The 19,007-nt window shown below is 47.5% G+C and overlaps 1 protein-coding gene across 1 annotated transcript in view; it reads right to left on the bottom strand.

Moving 5' to 3' along the window:
• Nucleotides 1–6,019: 6,019 nt before the first annotated feature.
• CHRD (chordin) overlaps nt 6,020–19,007 on the bottom strand; it is a 50,929-nt gene continuing 37,941 nt past the window's right edge. The window contains exons 16-23 of the mRNA XM_053390697.1: nt 16,893–17,099; nt 14,655–14,748; nt 14,123–14,182; nt 12,702–12,805; nt 11,603–11,705; nt 9,916–10,070; nt 9,376–9,469; nt 6,020–7,338 (exon numbers count right to left, since the gene is read on the bottom strand). Of these exons, the coding sequence (XP_053246672.1) occupies nt 7,280–7,338; nt 9,376–9,469; nt 9,916–10,070; nt 11,603–11,705; nt 12,702–12,805; nt 14,123–14,182; nt 14,655–14,748; nt 16,893–17,099 (876 nt within the window). The 3' untranslated portion in view covers nt 6,020–7,279. The remainder of the gene's footprint in view (nt 7,339–9,375; nt 9,470–9,915; nt 10,071–11,602; nt 11,706–12,701; nt 12,806–14,122; nt 14,183–14,654; nt 14,749–16,892; nt 17,100–19,007) is intronic.

Below are 19,007 nucleotides of genomic sequence, written 5' to 3'. Positions count from 1 at the left end.
GGGAAGGGACAGAGTTGCACTGCTTTGCTGGAGGCCTTCCCCCCTCCCCACTTTGTTTTTACAGCCCCCTGCTCCTGGGATGCTGGAGGAGGCATGTCAGCAGGCAGGGAGAGGACAGGGAGGAGGCAGGCGAGCAGAGAAGCAGAGGGTAGAGGGAAGGAGAGAAGCAGAAGCTTCCTCAACTCAGGACCCAAACCCTGTAACCCCCCAAAAAGCTCAACAACTTTGGTCAAACCTTCCCTTTAAAAAACTGAACAACTCCTGGCAATGACAATGATCACAGCCAGTCTTTTTATACTGTGAGTAGATCGCAGTCTCTTGGGAGTCCAACTAGATTTCAATGTTGGGGGGCAGTGACAAGAAATTTTCTGCATCGGGTACCACCTGACCTTGCTACACCACTGGGCCTAAAGATTTTGTGTACTTCTGAACACCTTGCCACCACCTGATCCTGGAGACATCCCCCCTTCTGCGTGCTGCTTTGGCTACCTAAGAATCCATATTCTGAGTTTGCTGTCACTGTATTGGATTCTCAACATACATGTGCTTTGCAAAGCATTCTCTTGATATCCATAACTATTGTGGAGAAAATGCTGCAACTGTATGGGCCTTTGGTCTGATGAACCAAGACCAGGCTCTCCAAGCACCCCTATTTTCCAGGGACAGTCCCGGATTTACAGTAGTCGCCCCAGTTTCTGATTTGATCCCAGCATGTCCCGCTTTTCCTTAAGATGTCCCTATTTTTATTGGAGAAATGTTGCAAACCATGGAGCTATGCGATCCCCAAGCCAAGGAGATAAGTAACTATACAGCATTTAGAAGATTTCTGAAGGCAGCCCTATATAGGGAAGTTTTTTTTAAATGTTTAATGTTTTGTTATGTTGGAAGCTGCTCAGGCTGTTAAGATGGGCAGGGAGGAGGAGGAAGAAGAAGAAGAAGAAGAAGAAGAAGAAGAAGAAGAAGAAGAAGGGAATAGGACACCCCTATGGGCTGCACCTCACAACGGTTGGTAGGAATGTTTTTGCAAAAAATCTCAGAAACCTCATCAGGAGGGCTTTAAACTGACTAATGTGGGGGAGGGAGACAGTGCTCCTGAAGGTAGGAGTCTATCAATTGATGAAGATGATCATCCAAATGTCATAGACCGAATGGAGCAAACAGCACGCAGACCTAGTGGTGGGAGGAAAAAATCCTTAAATAAGAGACACGGGGGAATGATTAATGGACTTCAATGTCTGTACACTAATGCGCAAAGTATGGGAAATAAACAAGATGAGCTTGAGCTCTTGGTACAGCAAACTAAATATGACATAATAGGCATCACTGAAACCTGGTGGGATAAGTCCCACGATTGGAATGTAATAATGGAGGGATACAATCTATTTCAGAGAAACAGACCAGACAAGAAAGGAGGAGGAGTGGCGTTATATGTCAGGGATGTGTATACCTGTGAAGAGATCCAAGATTTAGAACCTCAAAGCCAAAGTGAGAGCATTTGGGTCAAAATTAAGGGAGAGAAGAATAACAGTGACCTCATTGTGGGAGTTTACTATAGATCCCCAAGCCAAACGGAGGACATAGATGATGCCTTCCTGGAACAGATGGCCAAGCATGCAAAAGGAAGGGAGATAGTAGTAATGGGGGACTTCAATTACCCGGATATTTGTTGGATGTCAAACTCAGCCAAGAGCATAAGGTCAAACAGATTCCTCACTGGCCTTGCAGACAACTTCATTGTCCAGAAAGTGGGAGAAGCTACAAGAGGAACAGCCATTTTAGATCTGGTCCTAACCAATGTTGATGACCTGGTTAGTGGGGTAGAAGTGGAAGGATCATTAGGCGCGAGTGATCATGCTCTTCTGAAGTTTACTATACAGCGGAAAGGAGCAGCCAAGCATACTAGGACTCAATTTCTCGACTTTAAGAAAGCCGACTTCATAAAACTTAGGGAAGTGCTGGGTGAGATCCCATGGACAGTAATACTAAAAGGAAAGGGAGTTCATGATGGCTGGGAGTTTGTTAAGAGGGAGATAGTAAAAGCACAACTTCAGGCAATACCAATGAGACGGAAACATGGAAGGTGCCTAAAGAAGCCAGGGTGGCTATCTAAAGAACTTTTAACTGAGTTAAGATTAAAAAAGGATGTGTACAAAAAATGGAAAAGGGGGGAAACCACCAAAGAGGAATTCAAACAAATAGCCAGCACGTGTAGACACAATGTCAGAAAAGCTAAAGCACAGAATGAACTCAGGCTTGCTAGAGAGGTTAAAAGCAACAAAAAAGGCTTTTATGGGTATGTTCGTAGCAAAAGGAAGAACAAAGAAACAGTGGGGTCACTCAGAGGAGAAGATGGTGAAATGCAAACAGGGGACACAGAAAGGGCTGAACTCCTCAATGCCTTCTTTGCCTCAGTCTTCTCCGATAAAGAAAACAATGCCCGACCTGAAGAATTTGGAGCAAATGATTCAGCAGAGGAAACACAGCCCAGAATAACTAAGGAGATAGTACAAGAATACTTGGCTAGTCTAGATGTATTCAAGTCTCCAGGGCCAGATGAACTGCATCCAAGAGTATTAAAAGAACTGGCAGATGTGATTTCAGAACCACTGGCAGTCATCTTTGAGAATTCCTGGAGAACAGGCGAAGTCCCGGCAGACTGGAGGAGGGCAAATGTTGTCCCTATTTTCAAAAAGGGGAAAAGAGAGGACCCAAATAATTACCGCCCAGTCAGTCTGACATCAATACCAGGGAAGATTCTGGAGCAGATCATTAAGCAAACAGTCTGTGAGCACCTGGAAAGGAATGCTGTGATCACCAATAGTCAGCATGGATTTCTGAAAAATAAGTCATGTCAGACTAACCTGATCTCGTTTTTTGACAGAATTACAAGCCTGGTAGATGAAGGGAACGCAGTGGATGTAGCCTACCTTGATTTCAGCAAGGCATTTGACAAGGTGCCCCATGATATTCTTGTAAAGAAGCTGGTAAAATGCGGTCTTGACTATGCTACCACTCAGTGGATTTGTAACTGGCTGACTGACCGAACCCAAAGGGTGCTCATCAATGGTTCCTCTTCATCCTGGAGAAGAGTGACTAGTGGGGTGCCACAGGGTTCTGTCTTGGGCCCGGTCTTATTCAACATCTTTATCAACGACTTGGATGATGGACTCAAGGGCATCCTGATCAAATTTGCAGATGACACCAAACTGGGAGGGGTGGCTAACACCCCAGAGGACAGGAACACACTTCAAAACGACCTTGACAGATTAGAGAACTGGGCCAAAACAAACAAGATGAATTTTAACAGGGAGAAATGTAAAGTATTGCACTTGGGCAAAAAAAATGAGAGGCACAAATACAAGATGGGTGACACCTGGCTTGAGAGCACTACATGTGAAAAGGATCTAGGAGTCTTGGTTGACCACAAACTTGACATGAGCCAACAGTGTGACGCGGCAGCTAAAAAAGCCAATGCAATTCTGGGCTGCATCAATAGGAGTATAGCATCTAGATCAAGGGAAGTAATAGTGCCACTGTATTCTGCTCTGGTCAGACCTCACCTGGAGTACTGTGTCCAGTTCTGGGCACCACAGTTCAAGAAGGACATTGACAAACTGGAACGTGTCCAGAGGAGGGCAACCAAAATGGTCAAAGGCCTGGAAACGATGCCTTATGAGGAACGGCTAAGGGAGCTGGGCATGTTTAGCCTGGAGAAGAGGAGGTTAAGGGGTGATATGATAGCCATGTTCAAATATATAAAAGGATGTCACACAGAGGAGGGAGAAAGGTTGTTTTCTGCTGCTCCAGAGAAGCGGACACGGAGCAATGGATCCAAACTACAAGAAAGAAGATTCCACCTAAACATTAGGAAGAACTTCCTGACAGTAAGAGCTGTTCGACAGTGGAATTTGCTGCCAAGGAGTGTGGTGGAGTCTCCTTCTTTGGAGGTCTTTAAGCAGAGGCTTGACAACCATATGTCAGGAGTGCTCTGATGGTGTTTCCTGCTTGGCAGGGGGTTGGACTCGATGGCCCTTGTGGTCTCTTCCAACTCTATGATTCTATGATTCTATGATTCTATGATTCTATTTTCATCAGAGAAATGTTGGAGAGTATGCATGACTCCTTATGTTCTTATTGCAAATCTTTTGGCAGGCTATGGTACCCAACCCTATGCAAGTAGCTCACTGCTTTGGTTTGTTATATTCACCATCCTTAGTCATCAAATATTAAACACGTACCCCATGTCCCTACACCACATGTTGCATGGGAAACGGAGAAAGTGCTATGGGCAAATTTGAACTTATCCCTTCCACCAGGGGGCGTAGCAACTCCATAATTACTAGACCCAACAAATGACTGCAAAAGAATGGTCCCGTTTAAGTCAGTGCTTCTTGCAGGGTGGGAAGTTTCAAGGACCATCAAAGAAATGTTTAAACATTTCAGTGTAATATAGTACAGTATCAAAATATTATTTTTTTATTTGCAGAATATGGATAGATATCTTTTCAAAATGAGAGCAAACGCATCAACTGATATCAAGGACAATCTTAGTTGTGATTTCCAATGTTTTGGCCACATGACCTGGAAAAAACTGTCTGCAGACAAATGCCGGCTCCTTTGGCCTGAAAATGGAGATGAGCGCCACACCCCATAGCCAAATTCGACTGGACTTAACCATCCAGGGGTCCTTTACCTTTACCCTGTACCTTGTCAATAATCATTTGTTTTTATTATGAAAGTGTGGCCCAGAGAAAAAAGTTTGAGAACCACTGTGTTCAGTTGAGCTAGCGCAACTCAGGACGAGGAATCAGGGAGCTGCAAAAGCACCTGAGGGTGGCACACGGCTTGGCTTGCTGCTACGGAATTGCAAGCTATCATTGTCCACAACAGATGTAGATTAAAAAAACCCATTGCAGAGCTGGAAAAGTTTCAGCAAAGAGCCACCCAAATGATGGTTGCAGCGCTTAGGACTTTTTAGTTCAAGAAAAAGATGAGGACTCTTCCACACTCCTGTTTGTCCTGTAATTTCTAGGCATGGGTTCAAGAGGTTGAACACCGCTGGAGTGACACCAGCCCTGAGCCGCTTTGTGAGGCTTGGAACTGGTCAGGCTTGGGGAAGGTGGCACGAGAAGGGCACAACAGCCACACGCTCTTCAATCCCAGCCCCTCGAGGGTGAGGCTAGAATCGAAGGGTGCAGGAAGTCCTTCTCAGACCATCCTCCCCAACTCTGATCAAATCCCAGCCTCATAAAGCGGTGCAGGGCTGGCTTGGGGAGGATGGAGTGAGTGGTGCATCCCCTGAAAAATGCTCCCAGGGCGATTGCCCCAGCAGTCCCCCCCCCCCTTATGCACACATTATGGCCCAACCCATCACTGTCCTTGGGAAAACCCTTTGTATACTGCTGAATCAGAATACAGTCATACCTCGGGTTGAAGTAGCTTCAAGTTAAGTATTTTCGGGTTGCGCTCCACGGTGACCTGGAAGTAATGGAGTGTGTTACTTCCGGGTTTCACCGCTCGCGCATGCACAGACATTCAAAATGATGTCACGCGCATGCGCAGAAGAAACGAAACGCGACCTGCGCACGCGGAGACGTGCAGTCATGTCTTACGTTTACTTCAGGATGTGAACGGGGCTCCAGAACGGATCCTGTTCATATCGAGAGGTACCACTGTAAAGGTTGATCTGCAGAAAACCCAGGTGACGATTGTTCAGATTCAGTGGTAAACAGCAGGGAGTTTCCAGAGGGAAGTGGTGTTCCTGGAAATTATGGATGAGCCCTGAGAGGTGACATGATAGGAGTTTATAACATTTTAAGTGGGAAGAGAAGAGTTTTTCTCCCTTTCTCTTAACGCTAGAACTCATGGACATTCAATGAAGCCAAACGTCGGGAGATTCAAGACAGATAAAAGAAAGGACTTATTCATACAGCACAGAACCTTTGGAACTCCCTCCCACAGGAGGCTTAAAAAGACAAATTCATGGTGCTAAAAGCTATCAATGGCTACTAGTCATCCTGACTCTCCGACTTTATGGCAGCAAATGCTTATGAATACCAGCTCCTAGAAACGACAGCAAGAAAGAGAGCTCTTGAACTCGGGTCCTGTTTGTGGGTTTCCCACAAGCGTCTGGTTAGTTGCCATGAGAACAAGATGCTTGACTAGATGGACCACTGGCCTGATCCGGCAGGTTCTTCTTGTAAGGGCAGCGCTCTACTCCGACTGTGCCCAAGAGTGCAATATGAAGAATCATGGAATTATAGTGTTGGAAGGGACCCAAAGGGTCATCTAGTCCAACCCCCTGCATTGCAAGAATCTCAGCTAAAGCATCCATGGCAGACGGCCATCCAACCTCTGCTTCAAAACCTCCAAGGAAGGAGAGTCCACCACCTCCCGAGTGAGACCGTTTCCCTGTTGAACAGCTCTTACTGCCAGAAAGCTGTTCCTGATGTTGAGTCAGAATCTCCTTCATTGTAACTTGAAGCCATCAATCCGAGTCAACAGAAACACCTTTGGGATAGGGTGGGAAATTGCAAAAACGCTTGCCAAAGCTCACTAGCTTTTCGCCGCTGATTCTTTTTTTTTTTTTTTAATAAATACATCATCTCCCGTAACAATCCTCCCGCATTGAGATGAGCGGGGAGCAAACAGAAACTTGCCCATAAAAACCATAAATTACACAACAAGTCCTTCCCAACAACAGACCCCAAAGAGATGCAGCAGAGGGTGACAATTTTACACCATATACAGGCTGGTCTGGGGGTGAGCCACGTACTGGAGACATGAAGCCGTCTGAAACAGTTGGATGGAGGCACAGCACTCTTGAATTTGTTGCAGTCCTATACAAGGGTTCCCAGCTGCGCTCCAAGACCTCACCCTGAGAAGGGGGCTAACAGCTTTACCTAGCACAACAGATAATGCCACGCACATCTCTCCATTGCAATTATAGCCTTGCTTGGCAGCCACCTGCAGTCCCCAAGAGGCTTGTGGATCCCCCATCTCCTTTCGCGGATGCCGGTCCAAAATATATACGACAGCCAGGCTGGTGCCAGGGAGCAGAGAGCCAAGAGCATGCCAGGCACTCAAAAGGATGGCTGCTCATTCTGTGGCAAGAGCAGAAGTCGCCCCCTCTCCTCTGTTGACTTAGGAAGCCAACACAACATGGAGGGGTTTGGGGAGGTCTTGCGAAGCGCCAGCTGTAAAATGCCCTGTTCTTCAGCTCTACCAGCACTTGGCAGTGCCCACCGTGACATCTGGGCTCCCTGGTCCAGCCAGCCAGCTAGTGTCTCCAGGAATCCTTAGCTTCATCTCGTGGCATCTCCTGAGTGTCATCTGGTGCTGCAAGGCAATTGGGGGGGGGGGAGGTTTTAAGTAAACAAGAGAGCAGGACCCAAAGCAAAGGAAGGCTACACTAAAAGCTGCCTTCATTGTGTTTTGTTTTTTTTCTTTTGCAATAGACTCTGCACCTCCTTGTGGGATGTAATCCTTGTAGCAGTCAAATACAACGTTCCTTGTTTGCATTGACACAGACAGGGGGATGTTGATCCAGCCAGTTGAAGTTCCTGTTACACCTGGTCTGGAGCGTGCTTCCCCTGCATGTGACCAGGTAGGTGTTGGTTTCTCTTTATCTTAAAGTGGTCAATGATGCTATGCAGGAACAGGGTTGGATAATTAAAGCTCACAGGTATATGTGTGCAGTTTGACCTACTTAGCTGTACACCTGTTTAATTAAAAGGGGAGTTTACTTTCTGCACTGGATGCAGGAAGGAATGTGATAGGATAATTGATTATTTGAAAACTGTATTTAAGTTGATTAAATGTTTTGTATGCTGCTGGTGAGGAGTGATGGCTTGCAGCTTTTGACTGTTACATAAGCAAAGATATTGCGGACAGCCTTGTATTTCTACGCTCCAGTTGCTGCGCATACTCTGTGTTGGCAAAGAAGTCCAACAGTAATAATAATAATAATAATAATAATAATAATAATAATAATAATAATAATTTATTTATACCCTGCCCATCTGGCTGAGTTGCCCCAGCCACTCTGGGCAGCTCCCAATCAAGTGTTAAAAGCAATGCAGCATCCCAGCAGAATATTAAAAACACGATCAAATATTAAAAACTTCCCTAAACAGGGCTGCCTTCAGATAGCTGCTTATTTCCTTCACATCTGAAGGGAAGGCGTTCCACAGGGCGGGCACCACTACCGAGAAGGCCCTCTGTCTGGTTCGGTGCTGGATCTCAGTGTCCAGGCTGAACGATGCGGGTGGAGACGCTCCTTCAGGTATACAGTAGGTGGGCATGACCCTTGCAGACCCCACAAAAAGGGCCAGTCACGCAGCCATCTTCCTCTCTTGGTGCTTTCCTTCTTGATGCCTGTTTCCTGATGCTGTTTGCTGGCTCTCTGCCAGCAGCACATGGGATGAATTCCCTTATGGGATAAATCCACACCTTCTTCTGCAACTACAAGCTAAAGCCTGCCTTCAGGGATCATACTGTGAACTGAATGTAAGTAAACTTCTTGTTACTGTTTAAGGAAGACTGTTGTGTCTTTGTTTCTTTTTAAGAGGGGTCAAAAGGGGTCTTACCAGGAATAATCCAATCTGGGCATGCGGGACTGGATTGCTTAACTAAAGAGATTCAAACGAATCTGCAAACTTGCTTCCTGCTGTATAGGGGGGAATATGCTCTGCTAAATGGCTCACTAGCATGAGTAAGGAAGGATAATATTTAAGCAATATATCATCTCCTACTATCCACAACATTCCCAGACTTCTCTAGGTGTAGTCCAGGTGAAAAGGCAGGCTTAACAAATTTTGTGTGTGTGTGTGTGTGTGTGTGTGTGCAGTGGGAACTGGAAACACAATCTTAGGGGCACACGTGTTGCTTAGTGGGAGCTGGAACTTGGAAACCTCCAAGTTGTGTTTTCAGCAGCAGATTCAGCTGAGGCCCCATGAAATCACTCATCCTGCAGTTTGGAAAAGAAGGCTAGTCATTTGCAATCTAACCCTCTTCTGTTGAGCAAGACCTGTCCTCATCAGTTCATTATTATAGATAGCTCAGTGAGCAGAGCATGAGCCTCTTCATCTCAGGGTCATGGGTTCGATCCCCACATTGGGCAAAAAATTCCTGCAGCGCAGGGTGGCTGGGTGTGAACCTCGTGGTCCCTTCCAGCTCTACACTTCTACAATTATTAGCTCTACTTTTTTAAAACAAAAAGGAACACAGAACTAAAGCAGAGTAAAAGCTAAGAGCACATTCATACTGATAAAAAGGCAGGACTAAAATATTCTGCCCACTGAAGAAGTCCATAGATAATAATGATTATCATAATAATGTTACATTTATATTACACAGAACTACACTCCTACTGACCGTGGCATTTGGAGCAGCAGCTGTCCTCCCTTTTCTCCCCTCCAGAGCAAGAGGCAGGAGAGCATTCTTGGCGCTGGCAGTGAGTCTCCCCAGACTGAAAAAAAGGACAGCAGGAGGCATTTACACTACAGCCAAAACTTGGGGGTGGCATACCCTCCAGCATCCCGCTGATGATCAAAATTGGGACGCTCGTGTTTTGATCCCCAGTTCTTTCTGGAGCTGGCTGACTAGCGCGAGACAAAAACAACAACAACCTGAGTGTCTCTGGTGTGAGCCAGCTGACTCCCACCAGAGTACCGGATCGAAAAATAGGACATTCCAGGATCCAATTGGAAACAGGGATGGAGTCTGCAATTCCGGGATGCTTTGCTCAATTCGGGACAGTTGAGTGGTATGAGGTGGTGCTGGTGGTCAGGGCAAGTCTACAGAAAGTGCACTGAAGCCAGGCTCCCAAAAGCCACCTTGACCTGGGGCCTGGGGCTGTCCTAACCCCTGCAGCTCAACTCCCTCCTCCTCTGCCACCTTCTGCCCCTCACTCACCAAACACCAGCAGGTGATGCATTTCATCTCCCCAAAGGGGGGCACAGTGGGGTGCCAGCTCTCGTTGTGCATGTACCACTGCCGCCCAAACTTGCAGGCCCTGGGTCCATCCGCTTGCATCATGTCAGAGAGGGCAGAGGGACTTCTCTCTGGGGCTGCGGAAAGAACACAGAGAGAACATTTGGAAGGGCGAGGAAGATGCGGCCATGAGCCCCAGAACACTCCCTGGTGGAAAAAAACATCCCAAAATGCCTAAATCATGAGGTCACCAAGAACAAAACGCACGGAGAATTCAAAGGAAATATTTAGGCTTCCTTCCCAATACTGACTTGGTCAACTCCCATGACGGTGGCGTTTAAGGACACAACTATGACTGGTTTAAAAGGTCTCAGAGGCAGAGGAGTCTATGTCTGGGCTGAACCACTTCAGATACTGTAAGCTTCCCCCGCTGCAAAAACCAAGAAGAAGAAGAAGAATTTGGATTTGATATCCCGCCTTTCACTCCCTTTAAGGAGTCTCAAAGCGGCTAACAATCTCCTTTCCCTTCCTCCCCCACAACAAACACTCTGCGAGGTGAGTGGGGCTGAGAGACTTCAAAGAAGTGTGACTGGCCCAAGGTCACTCAGCAGCTTCATGTGGAGGAGCGGAGACGCGAACCCGGTTCCCCAGATTACGAGACTACCACTCTTAACCACTACACCACACTGGCTCCAAATATACCTTCTAGCATGTCCTTCTCCCTGACATGCTAGTTTCAGTGACCCTAGGTGCAGTGATGCTTCTTTGTGTGTGTATAGAGGAATATTCATTTGTGTGAGCCGCCCACTGCCATCCGAAGTGGCACAGTCCAGGCACAGCTCTGCTCCATCAAGGAAAATAGAACATTTTAATTTATATTTATTTCATTAAATTATATCCCAGCCTTCCCTTGCAAAGGAGCCCAGAGCAGTGAACACGCCAGTGATACATCACAATAAAATAAAATTAAAAACACATTTAAGACGGTTAAATTAAATTAAAAGGATCTAAAAAAACAGTCAAGAAAAATGAACAGTAGAACATTTTTTAAAAAATTGAAAAACACAAATGCAGCCAAATCTTGCCTCTGAATAGACCCACTGAAACTGAAAAGTTTCCAGCAGTATGATGAAGGCGCCTGCTTGCTGTCACTAGGCAGGGAGTTCCAGAGCACGCTAAATGAATGACTCATCGCAAAGGCAGGCAGGAGGACTGCTGTTGCTGGCAGTTGCCTTTTCAGGCTTCTGTGGTCTTGCTTGCAACTTCAGCAAGAGTCTCTTGCAAGAGGCTGGGCAGCTATTTGTTGGGAATGCTCTGAACTGAGAGCTGTTATGGCAGAGGCAGAAGCTCAGCAACTGAATAGGGGGACCAGCAAGCTGTCGTTTCTTGCACTTAGCTATGCATCAATGACTCTTATTGTAACCTGCACCTTGCCTCTATGGCGATTGGATTTGTGCCGTTGGCAGAAACTGAGCTGGGAGTTGGAGTCCTGCAATATCCACAGGGCCATAGGTTTCCCTACCTCTTCTTTCCTGCTGGGAAAAAGCACTGGGACAGTCGCTTCCTTTATCCCACCCCATGTGAACAACCAGAGTTGTGGCAGCAAAAGGACTTGCAGCTGGTGGAGTACTGCTTGGTTCCGCTTGCTGTGCCAGAACCCTTGGCTCACCTGGGCATTGCTTGCAGCAGTCCGATGGGTTGGCCCGAATGGGGTTGCTGCAGGTCAGGTGAGGGCACTGGACCTTCTCGCAGTGAACTTCCCCTGTGGCTCCCTGTGCAAAGAGTGTGGGCAGGTACAGACTGTGAGCCTTAGGGTCAGAGCACCATGCGCAAACCAGCCTTAAGGTATACACATGCACAAATGTATATGCGTACACAAAGTACGTTTCTGAGCACAATCCCAGTATGTTTCCAAGCACAATTCAAAGTGTTGGTGCTGACCTTTAAAGCCCTAAACAGCCTTGGCCCACTATACCTGAAGGAGCGGCTCCACCCCCATCATTCTGCCCGGACACTGAGGTCCAACTCCAAGGGCCTTCTGGCAGTTCCCTCACTGCGAGGAGTGAGGTTACGTGGAACCAGACAGAGGGCCTTCTCAGTAATAGCACCCGCCCTGTAGAACACCCTCCCATCAGATGTCAAGGAAATAAAAAGCTATCTGACTTTTAGAAGACATCTGAAGGCAGTCCTGCTTAGGGAAGTTTTTAATGTTTGATGTTTTATTGTTTTTTTAATATTCTGTTGGGAGCCGCCCAGAGTGGCTGGGGAAACCCAGCCAGATGGACAGGGTATAAATAAAAAAAATTATTGTTATTATAAAGACAGATTTAAAAAAGGACAACCAGAATGATCAAGGGGCTGGAGAGGCACCCCTATGAAGAAAGTCTGTGGCACTGGGGACTTTTAGTTTAAAGAAAATGACTAGTAAAGAAGTTTATAAAATTATACATGGCATGGAGCAAACAAACAGAGAAAAGTTTTTCTTTCTCCTTCTCTCAAAACACTACTATGGAAGTGAGAGTCATAGTTTAACCGCACTACATGAAAAAATACTTTATTTTATCCACCCAGAATTCAGCTTCGTTTGGATGTCCATGAGTCAGTGATGGCCACCAAGCTTTAAAAGAAGCCCACAGACCAGCTTCTTGTTTACCCCAGCATAAACAAAGCATTTGAGAAGCAAAGGAGAGGAGGAGGAGGGTTTTCTTTGGTTGTGAGCTTTGGCTTCCTCTGAAGGCTTCTCTCAAGGGCCTGGCTGACGAGCCCACCTTGCAGGTGCAGATGGCGCATTTAATGAGGCCGAAGGGAGGGACCACAGGGTGCCAGTGGGTGCCTGCTCCTCGCCACGTCTTGTCGCCCTCAAAGTAACAGCCTGCAGTGGGAGAAGGAAGGTCAGAGTGCATCTCCCCAGTCTTGAAAGGGGCTTGTGCATTGCTCTTCGAGCTGAAGGACACGTTGTACTGAACAGGGATGCTCTAAGAGGGTGGATTATGGAGACTTGTTTACTGAGCATTCCTTACAATCGGTTTGCAAGGAGATGATGTGGCTTTTTAATGAGAATTCACTCCATGCCGATTTGGGGTGAGATCCCACCCAAAATTGCACAAGATCTTGCACAGTCCCTAAGATCTCACATGATTTCAGGCTAGATCTCACCCAAAATGGACATGACCTGGCTCAAAATTGGCACCGATGCAGCTTCTCCACCACTGGTGGAGGTGCATTACAGAATTATAGAGTTGTGGATTTGGAAGGGACCACAAGGGTCATCTAGTCCAACCCCCTGCAATGCAGGAATATTTCGCCCAACATGGGACTTGAACCCGTGACCCTGAGTTTAAGAGGCTCATGCTCTACCGACTGAGCTATGTCAGAGCGCTGTGCTGCCGGGGGAGGGGGTGGGAGGTCTTTTGCCACTTGAGGAAGTGGCCTCACCCTGCCTAATGGCTGGTTTGGTTCTGGCAGAAAACCGGTAGCCCAAATAGGAGTTGGCACCACAGTTAATGTTAGGCAGAGCCAATGCCTTCTAGTTTTGCCCCCAACCTCCTCCTCAAACTGAGACCCTGAGACTAAGGAGGATAGTCAGGAACTCCCCCCGCCCCCTGGGACTGGCTGTAAGAAGGTAGGGAATATGGGGCTGGCTCAGGGCAGGCTGTGGTTGGAGGGACAGTGCCCCACTCTCCCTAGTGGACCAGCCATCCCCACTGATGCAACGCCTCACTTGGATCTCTCATTCTCCGTGGATAGCCAGGTTTGCTGGCTATCAGGTTTGCAGGAGGTTTGCAGCAGTGACAGACGGTGGTCTTTCAAATTTCAGTGGCACCCTCTGCGAGGACACAATTTGGCACCCCCTCTGCCTCTTGCCTTCCGTTCTGCTCAATTCACTAAGTCTGTAGTTCCTAATTAGCTAAGTATTGTGGATCCCCATTTTTCAAAAGCCAAGCCATGGACTCCCTGCTTTTGGAGATTCTGATACCTCTATGGTAGTTTTTGCTGTGTGAATGGGGCCACAGACTCCCTGGGTGGGTCACACAAACCCTCTGGGGTCAACGGACCTCCAACTGGGAGCTGGCTATGTCATAATTGTGACGCTGTGGCACCCCTAGGCCCGGCGCCCAGGGTGGTGGAACCAGTCATTCTGCCTTAAATCCACCTCTGCTTGCAGAAAAATCTTCTCCCTTCCCCTTACCTTCGCTGCTGTCTTGGGCTCTCTCAGCAGCTCTTGGTCCTCCTGGGCTTTCCTTTTCCTCTGTTCAGGAAGATATGGTAGGAGACATGAAGACATGAAAGGCTCGTGGGGAACAGATAGGGGCAGGGGCAGCAACGGTCGCTGTGTCTGGAACTGCTAAGTCCTCTTACCTCAGGAGTGAGAAACCTGCGGCAATCTAGGCCAGGGGTGGAGGGCAAATGAGTGTAAGTTATGTAAAGGAAACCTTAGATAGTTACTTGAATAGTGGAACCAAGGCAAATAACTTAGGATTTGGCAGAAACAGAACTGCAGTGGAATGGAAACAGTGCTGACTGATGAATATGTCAGAATGGAAACTGCTGCCTTTTTACATATCTGATCCAGGAGTAAGACTTCAGTCTTGCTCTGCATCTTGCTCCCTACCTCTGGATCCCTCTGGATATTTGCAATGTATAAGACTAAGAACCCCCTCCTCCCAACTCCCTTCTCCTTCTGCAACTTTCTAACCTGGCCCCGCTCAACCCCATGTTACCTTCACACACAGGACAGCAACGATCTCTCAGGTGCACCAGCCGGGAGCAGTTGAGTGTCGGGCACAGGACAGGGTCACAGATAACAGTGCGCTTCTATGGTGCAGGATAGGGAAGGGGAGGCAACAAGAAGAGAAGAGTCATTCCACCACGGAAGCCTGACTTGAAAAGCAGCGGGCAGAGAAAGGAAGGTGTCAAATCCCATTCACACAGTTCTGGAGAATCTGCTTCTTTCCAACCCGGGTTCTGTTCCTGCATGCCCATCCTTACACCCTTACCTTCTTAGAATTGATACACTTTGAGGAGCGGCTATGATTCTGCACCCAGCCTTGATGCTATTCAGACAACGGCAGCTCTGAATGAGCATGCAGGTGTTAGCATTGATCTCCTTTCACAAAGGAGCAACGGTCTGGAGAAGGACCATCGTAGCTCAGTAGAAAGTCCAGTCCTTGACATATCCAGATGTTGCTGAAATACAACTCCCATCAGGGCTGGTGTGTCCCATTTCACCGCTCAAATCAAAACAAGAAGTGCCAGTCTGGCCTTCCATTGCCACGTCTGTCAAAGCATCCCTTCCCTAGGCTGGCATGAAATACTGGCAATGCCAGCAGGTTCCGGTGAGATCTCGCAAAATCTTCCCAGAAATCAGTGCCAATGCCGGCACTGCAGGTGTGAGGACAGGTGGGGCATCCATGAGGGTGCTGCCCGAGGTGGCTGCTTCTCCCACCTTACGGAAAGGCTGGCCCCAATCACCCCTCACCCTTGGCCATTCAGGCTGGGGCTGATATTAGGATATAGTTCCGTTCCACCTTTAGAACAGGCATGTGGAGTTGTTGTATGTCACATGTCTGTTTACTTCCAGCACAGTCTGCTGGGAACGTCAGTTGTATATAGCTTCTGCTTATGCTGTTTTGCTTGGACGGAAGGGAAGAGGACATGTTTTCCCCTTGTCCTGATGCTGAATCAATGCTTGCAAATATGCTTACATATGCCTCTGTCCGCTACTTCTGTTGAAAAGAGTTCTTCTCTCTGCTGGCTTGCATGCTCAGTCTCTAAAGGGCTTTGAGGCTTGAGTCACAGTTTTGATGCTGTTCCGAGAACCAGAGATCGCCCGGCTGCCAGCAGGTGGTCTGGAGCCAACAGGGGGCCTGCCAGACGCCCCCGTCTCCCTGGAAACATCCCAACAGGCTGGCCCTGACCCCAATCACCCCTCACCCTTGGCCATTCAGGCTGGGGCTGATGAAAATCACAGAATAATAGAATTGTAGAGTTGGAAAGTCCAACCCACTGCAATGCAGGAATCTCAGCTAAAGCATCCATGACAAATCATAGAATCATAGAGTTGGAATAGACCACAAGGGCCATCGAGTCCAACCCCCTGCCAAGCAGGAAACACCATCAGAGCACTCCTGACATATGGTTGTCAAGCCTCTGCTTAAAGACCTCCAAAGAAGGAGACTCCACCACACTCCTTGGCAGCAAATTCCACTGTCGAACAGCTCTTACTGTCAGGAAGTTCTTCCTAATGTTTAGGTGGAATCTTCTTTCTTGTAGTTTGGATCCATTGCTCCGTAAATATATTATAAAAAAATAAATAAACATGGCTATCATATCACCCCTTAACCTCCTCTTCTCCAGGCTAAACATGCCCAGCTCCCTTAGCCGTTCCTCATAAGGCATCGTTTCCAGGCCTTTGACCATTTTGGTTGCCCTCCTCTGGACACGTTCCAGTTTGTCAGTGTCCTTCTTGAACTGTGGTGCCCAGAACTGGACACAGTACTCCAGGTGAGGTCTGACCAGAGCAGAATACAGTGGCACTATTACTTCCCTTGATCTAGATGCTATACTCCTATTGATGCAGCCCAGAATTGCATTGGCTTTTTTAGCTGCCGCGTCACACTGTTGGCTCATGTCAAGTTTGTGGTCAACCAAGACTCCTAGATCCTTTTCACATGTAGTGCTCTCAAGCCAGGTGTCACCCATCTTGTATTTGTGCCTCTCATTTTTTTTGCCCAAGTGCAATACTTTACATTTCTCCCTGTTAAAGTTCATCTTGTTTGTTTTGGCCCAGTTCTCTAATCTGTCAAGGTTGTTTTGAATGGAGTCCAACTATCTCTGGGGAGCTCCAAGTTGGCAAAGGCTGCTGTAGTGGGATCTTGGTGAGCACAGACACCTTCCTGTTTGTACAAAACTTATTATTTTGGGGATGTTTACGGAGGTGGCCCTGCCTTTCTGCTCACCTGGCAGCTGCATACGGAGCATTTCTTGTCATACTCTGGGGCCCAGCGGGAGCCATGGGGCCGGTGCTGCCCTTCAAAGTAGCAGGAGCTGGGGTCTTTCTTCAGCTCTTCGGGGTCCCTGGGGTTTGGGTCTCCTGGAAGCTCATCCTCGGGGTCCTCTGGAGCCAGCCGAATGCCACCTGCCTCGCAGCGGTTGGGAATGTGCACCTAAGGGAACAGTGACTGTCAGAGATGGCACATCGGATTCAGAAACGGATAGCAGTGCGGTCAACGTTATGCAAATTATTCATTTATATTCCACTGCTTCCCCCAGAACCGGGACTCAAGGCGGCTCACAAGAATCAATACAAATACAAACAAGACACACATAACTCATACAAACACAGACATAGCTAAGAAGAAAAGACAGTTCCCAGGATAATTTGGGAGAACCCATGTGCTTTAAACATATGGTGTGGTTCTGCAGTACAGTGGTACCTCGGGTTAAGAACTTAATTTATCCTGGAGGTCAGTTCTTAACCTGAAACCGTTCTTAACCTGAAGCACCACTTTAGCTAATGGGGCCTCCCACTTCCGCCGCGCCACCGTGCGCAATTTCTGTTCTCATCCTGAAGCAAAGTTCTTAACCCAAAGTACTATTTCTGGGTTAGCGGAGTCTGTAACCTGAAGCGTCTGTAACCTGAAGTGTCTGTAACCCGAGGTACCACTGTAGTTTTAAATAGGGTTTAGTAGTTATCTGCAAAGGTCACTGACTTAAAAAACAAAAAAAAAAGTACAGCCAACTCAACATTAACTGCACATTTAAAAAATGAAATTTAAAATGTAGGCAGCCCCACTAAAGTATGAGGGGAGTTTCAAGATCGTCGACTGAAATTAGCATCTGATTTGCAGAATGTTGTGCTTGGCATTAGGACAACGGGCTCACTCTGACATGGTTGCACAGGGGAGGAGAGAAGGCACAGCAACTTCTGTTTGCAAACAGATCTGGATGCACTCTTGCATGCCACGCTAATGAACTCTCTCTCTCCCCACTGCAATTTTTGCATCCATCTCATGAATGCAAAGCAGCCACCCTTGAATCCAAGCCCAGTTGACCTGCCTTTTTGACGTGTGCAGAAGATGCACTGCAAAACTCTGCAGGTGACCCTCAATACCTTTCCACCCAGGAAGAAGCCCCAGCGAGGCTCAGAAGGCAATTGGAGGGAAGTACATGTTCCTGATTCCAAAACAGCCAGCAGGCTCCCAGCCAAGCATGGCTTCTGGGAAGCCATCGTCAATGCTGGCCACCGGCCTGGAAGAGACAAGCTGAGGCAGATGAGAGTCTGTCAAACATCTCCCTAACCAATTTCCCTGGTGAAGGCATCAGGGGAGTTAGCACTGAGAAATGGCTGGCAAGTAACTGCAGGTCAGTTCAGCCCTGCCTTCGCGCATGGTGAGGGGAAGGTCTTCCTGGCATTGCAGCTGACTTCACCATCAGGGTCACACAACAAATGCAAAACGGGGTTGAGACCTGTTTACATTTTCATGCGCGGTACCAGGAGTACTTGCACACCAGGTTTCAGCAAGATCAACCAAGATCACCATTTCAGCAAGATCAACACTCTCCATCATTTCACCGCCATGTCAAGAAAAGCTTCACCTGCTGAATTTCTGCCTGCCATGCTGGAGTTGAAAGCAGCAAGTCTCTTTCAGAGAAGAAACCCTGCAGCGAGCAGTTGCTAAGAATGCAAAAATCCTTATGTTAAGTGTAGAATTTAAGATCTTGGCAAGCATCAGGGTCTGGCACCTAGCCACGCTTCTAAATTTCTCCACCAGCTAAGGGACAGAGAATAATTTTGGAAACTCTCTCTCTGTGTGACCTCAGCCACTGTCAGTTTAGAAGGCCTTCTGCAGCTCTGGTCTTTCAAACCATTATCCAAAATGTCCTTGGGAGGGAGGGAGAGTTTCAAGAATCTATCCTGGCAAGGAATATCCGCAAATTCAGCTCGGCCTCAAGTGGATCAGGTCAGGCAGATGATCTTCTACTTTATTTATAGCGCTACACATAGATAAGAAAGGTTCGGCTGGCGCCATTTTGTGACAGGATCGGCCAGCCCCACCCTGCTGCTACAACTT

Source organism: Podarcis raffonei, chromosome 5, assembly GCF_027172205.1.
Source record: "Podarcis raffonei isolate rPodRaf1 chromosome 5, rPodRaf1.pri, whole genome shotgun sequence".
NCBI lineage: Eukaryota > Metazoa > Chordata > Lepidosauria > Squamata > Lacertidae > Podarcis > Podarcis raffonei.
This window is presented reverse-complemented; position numbering and strand designations above follow the sequence as displayed.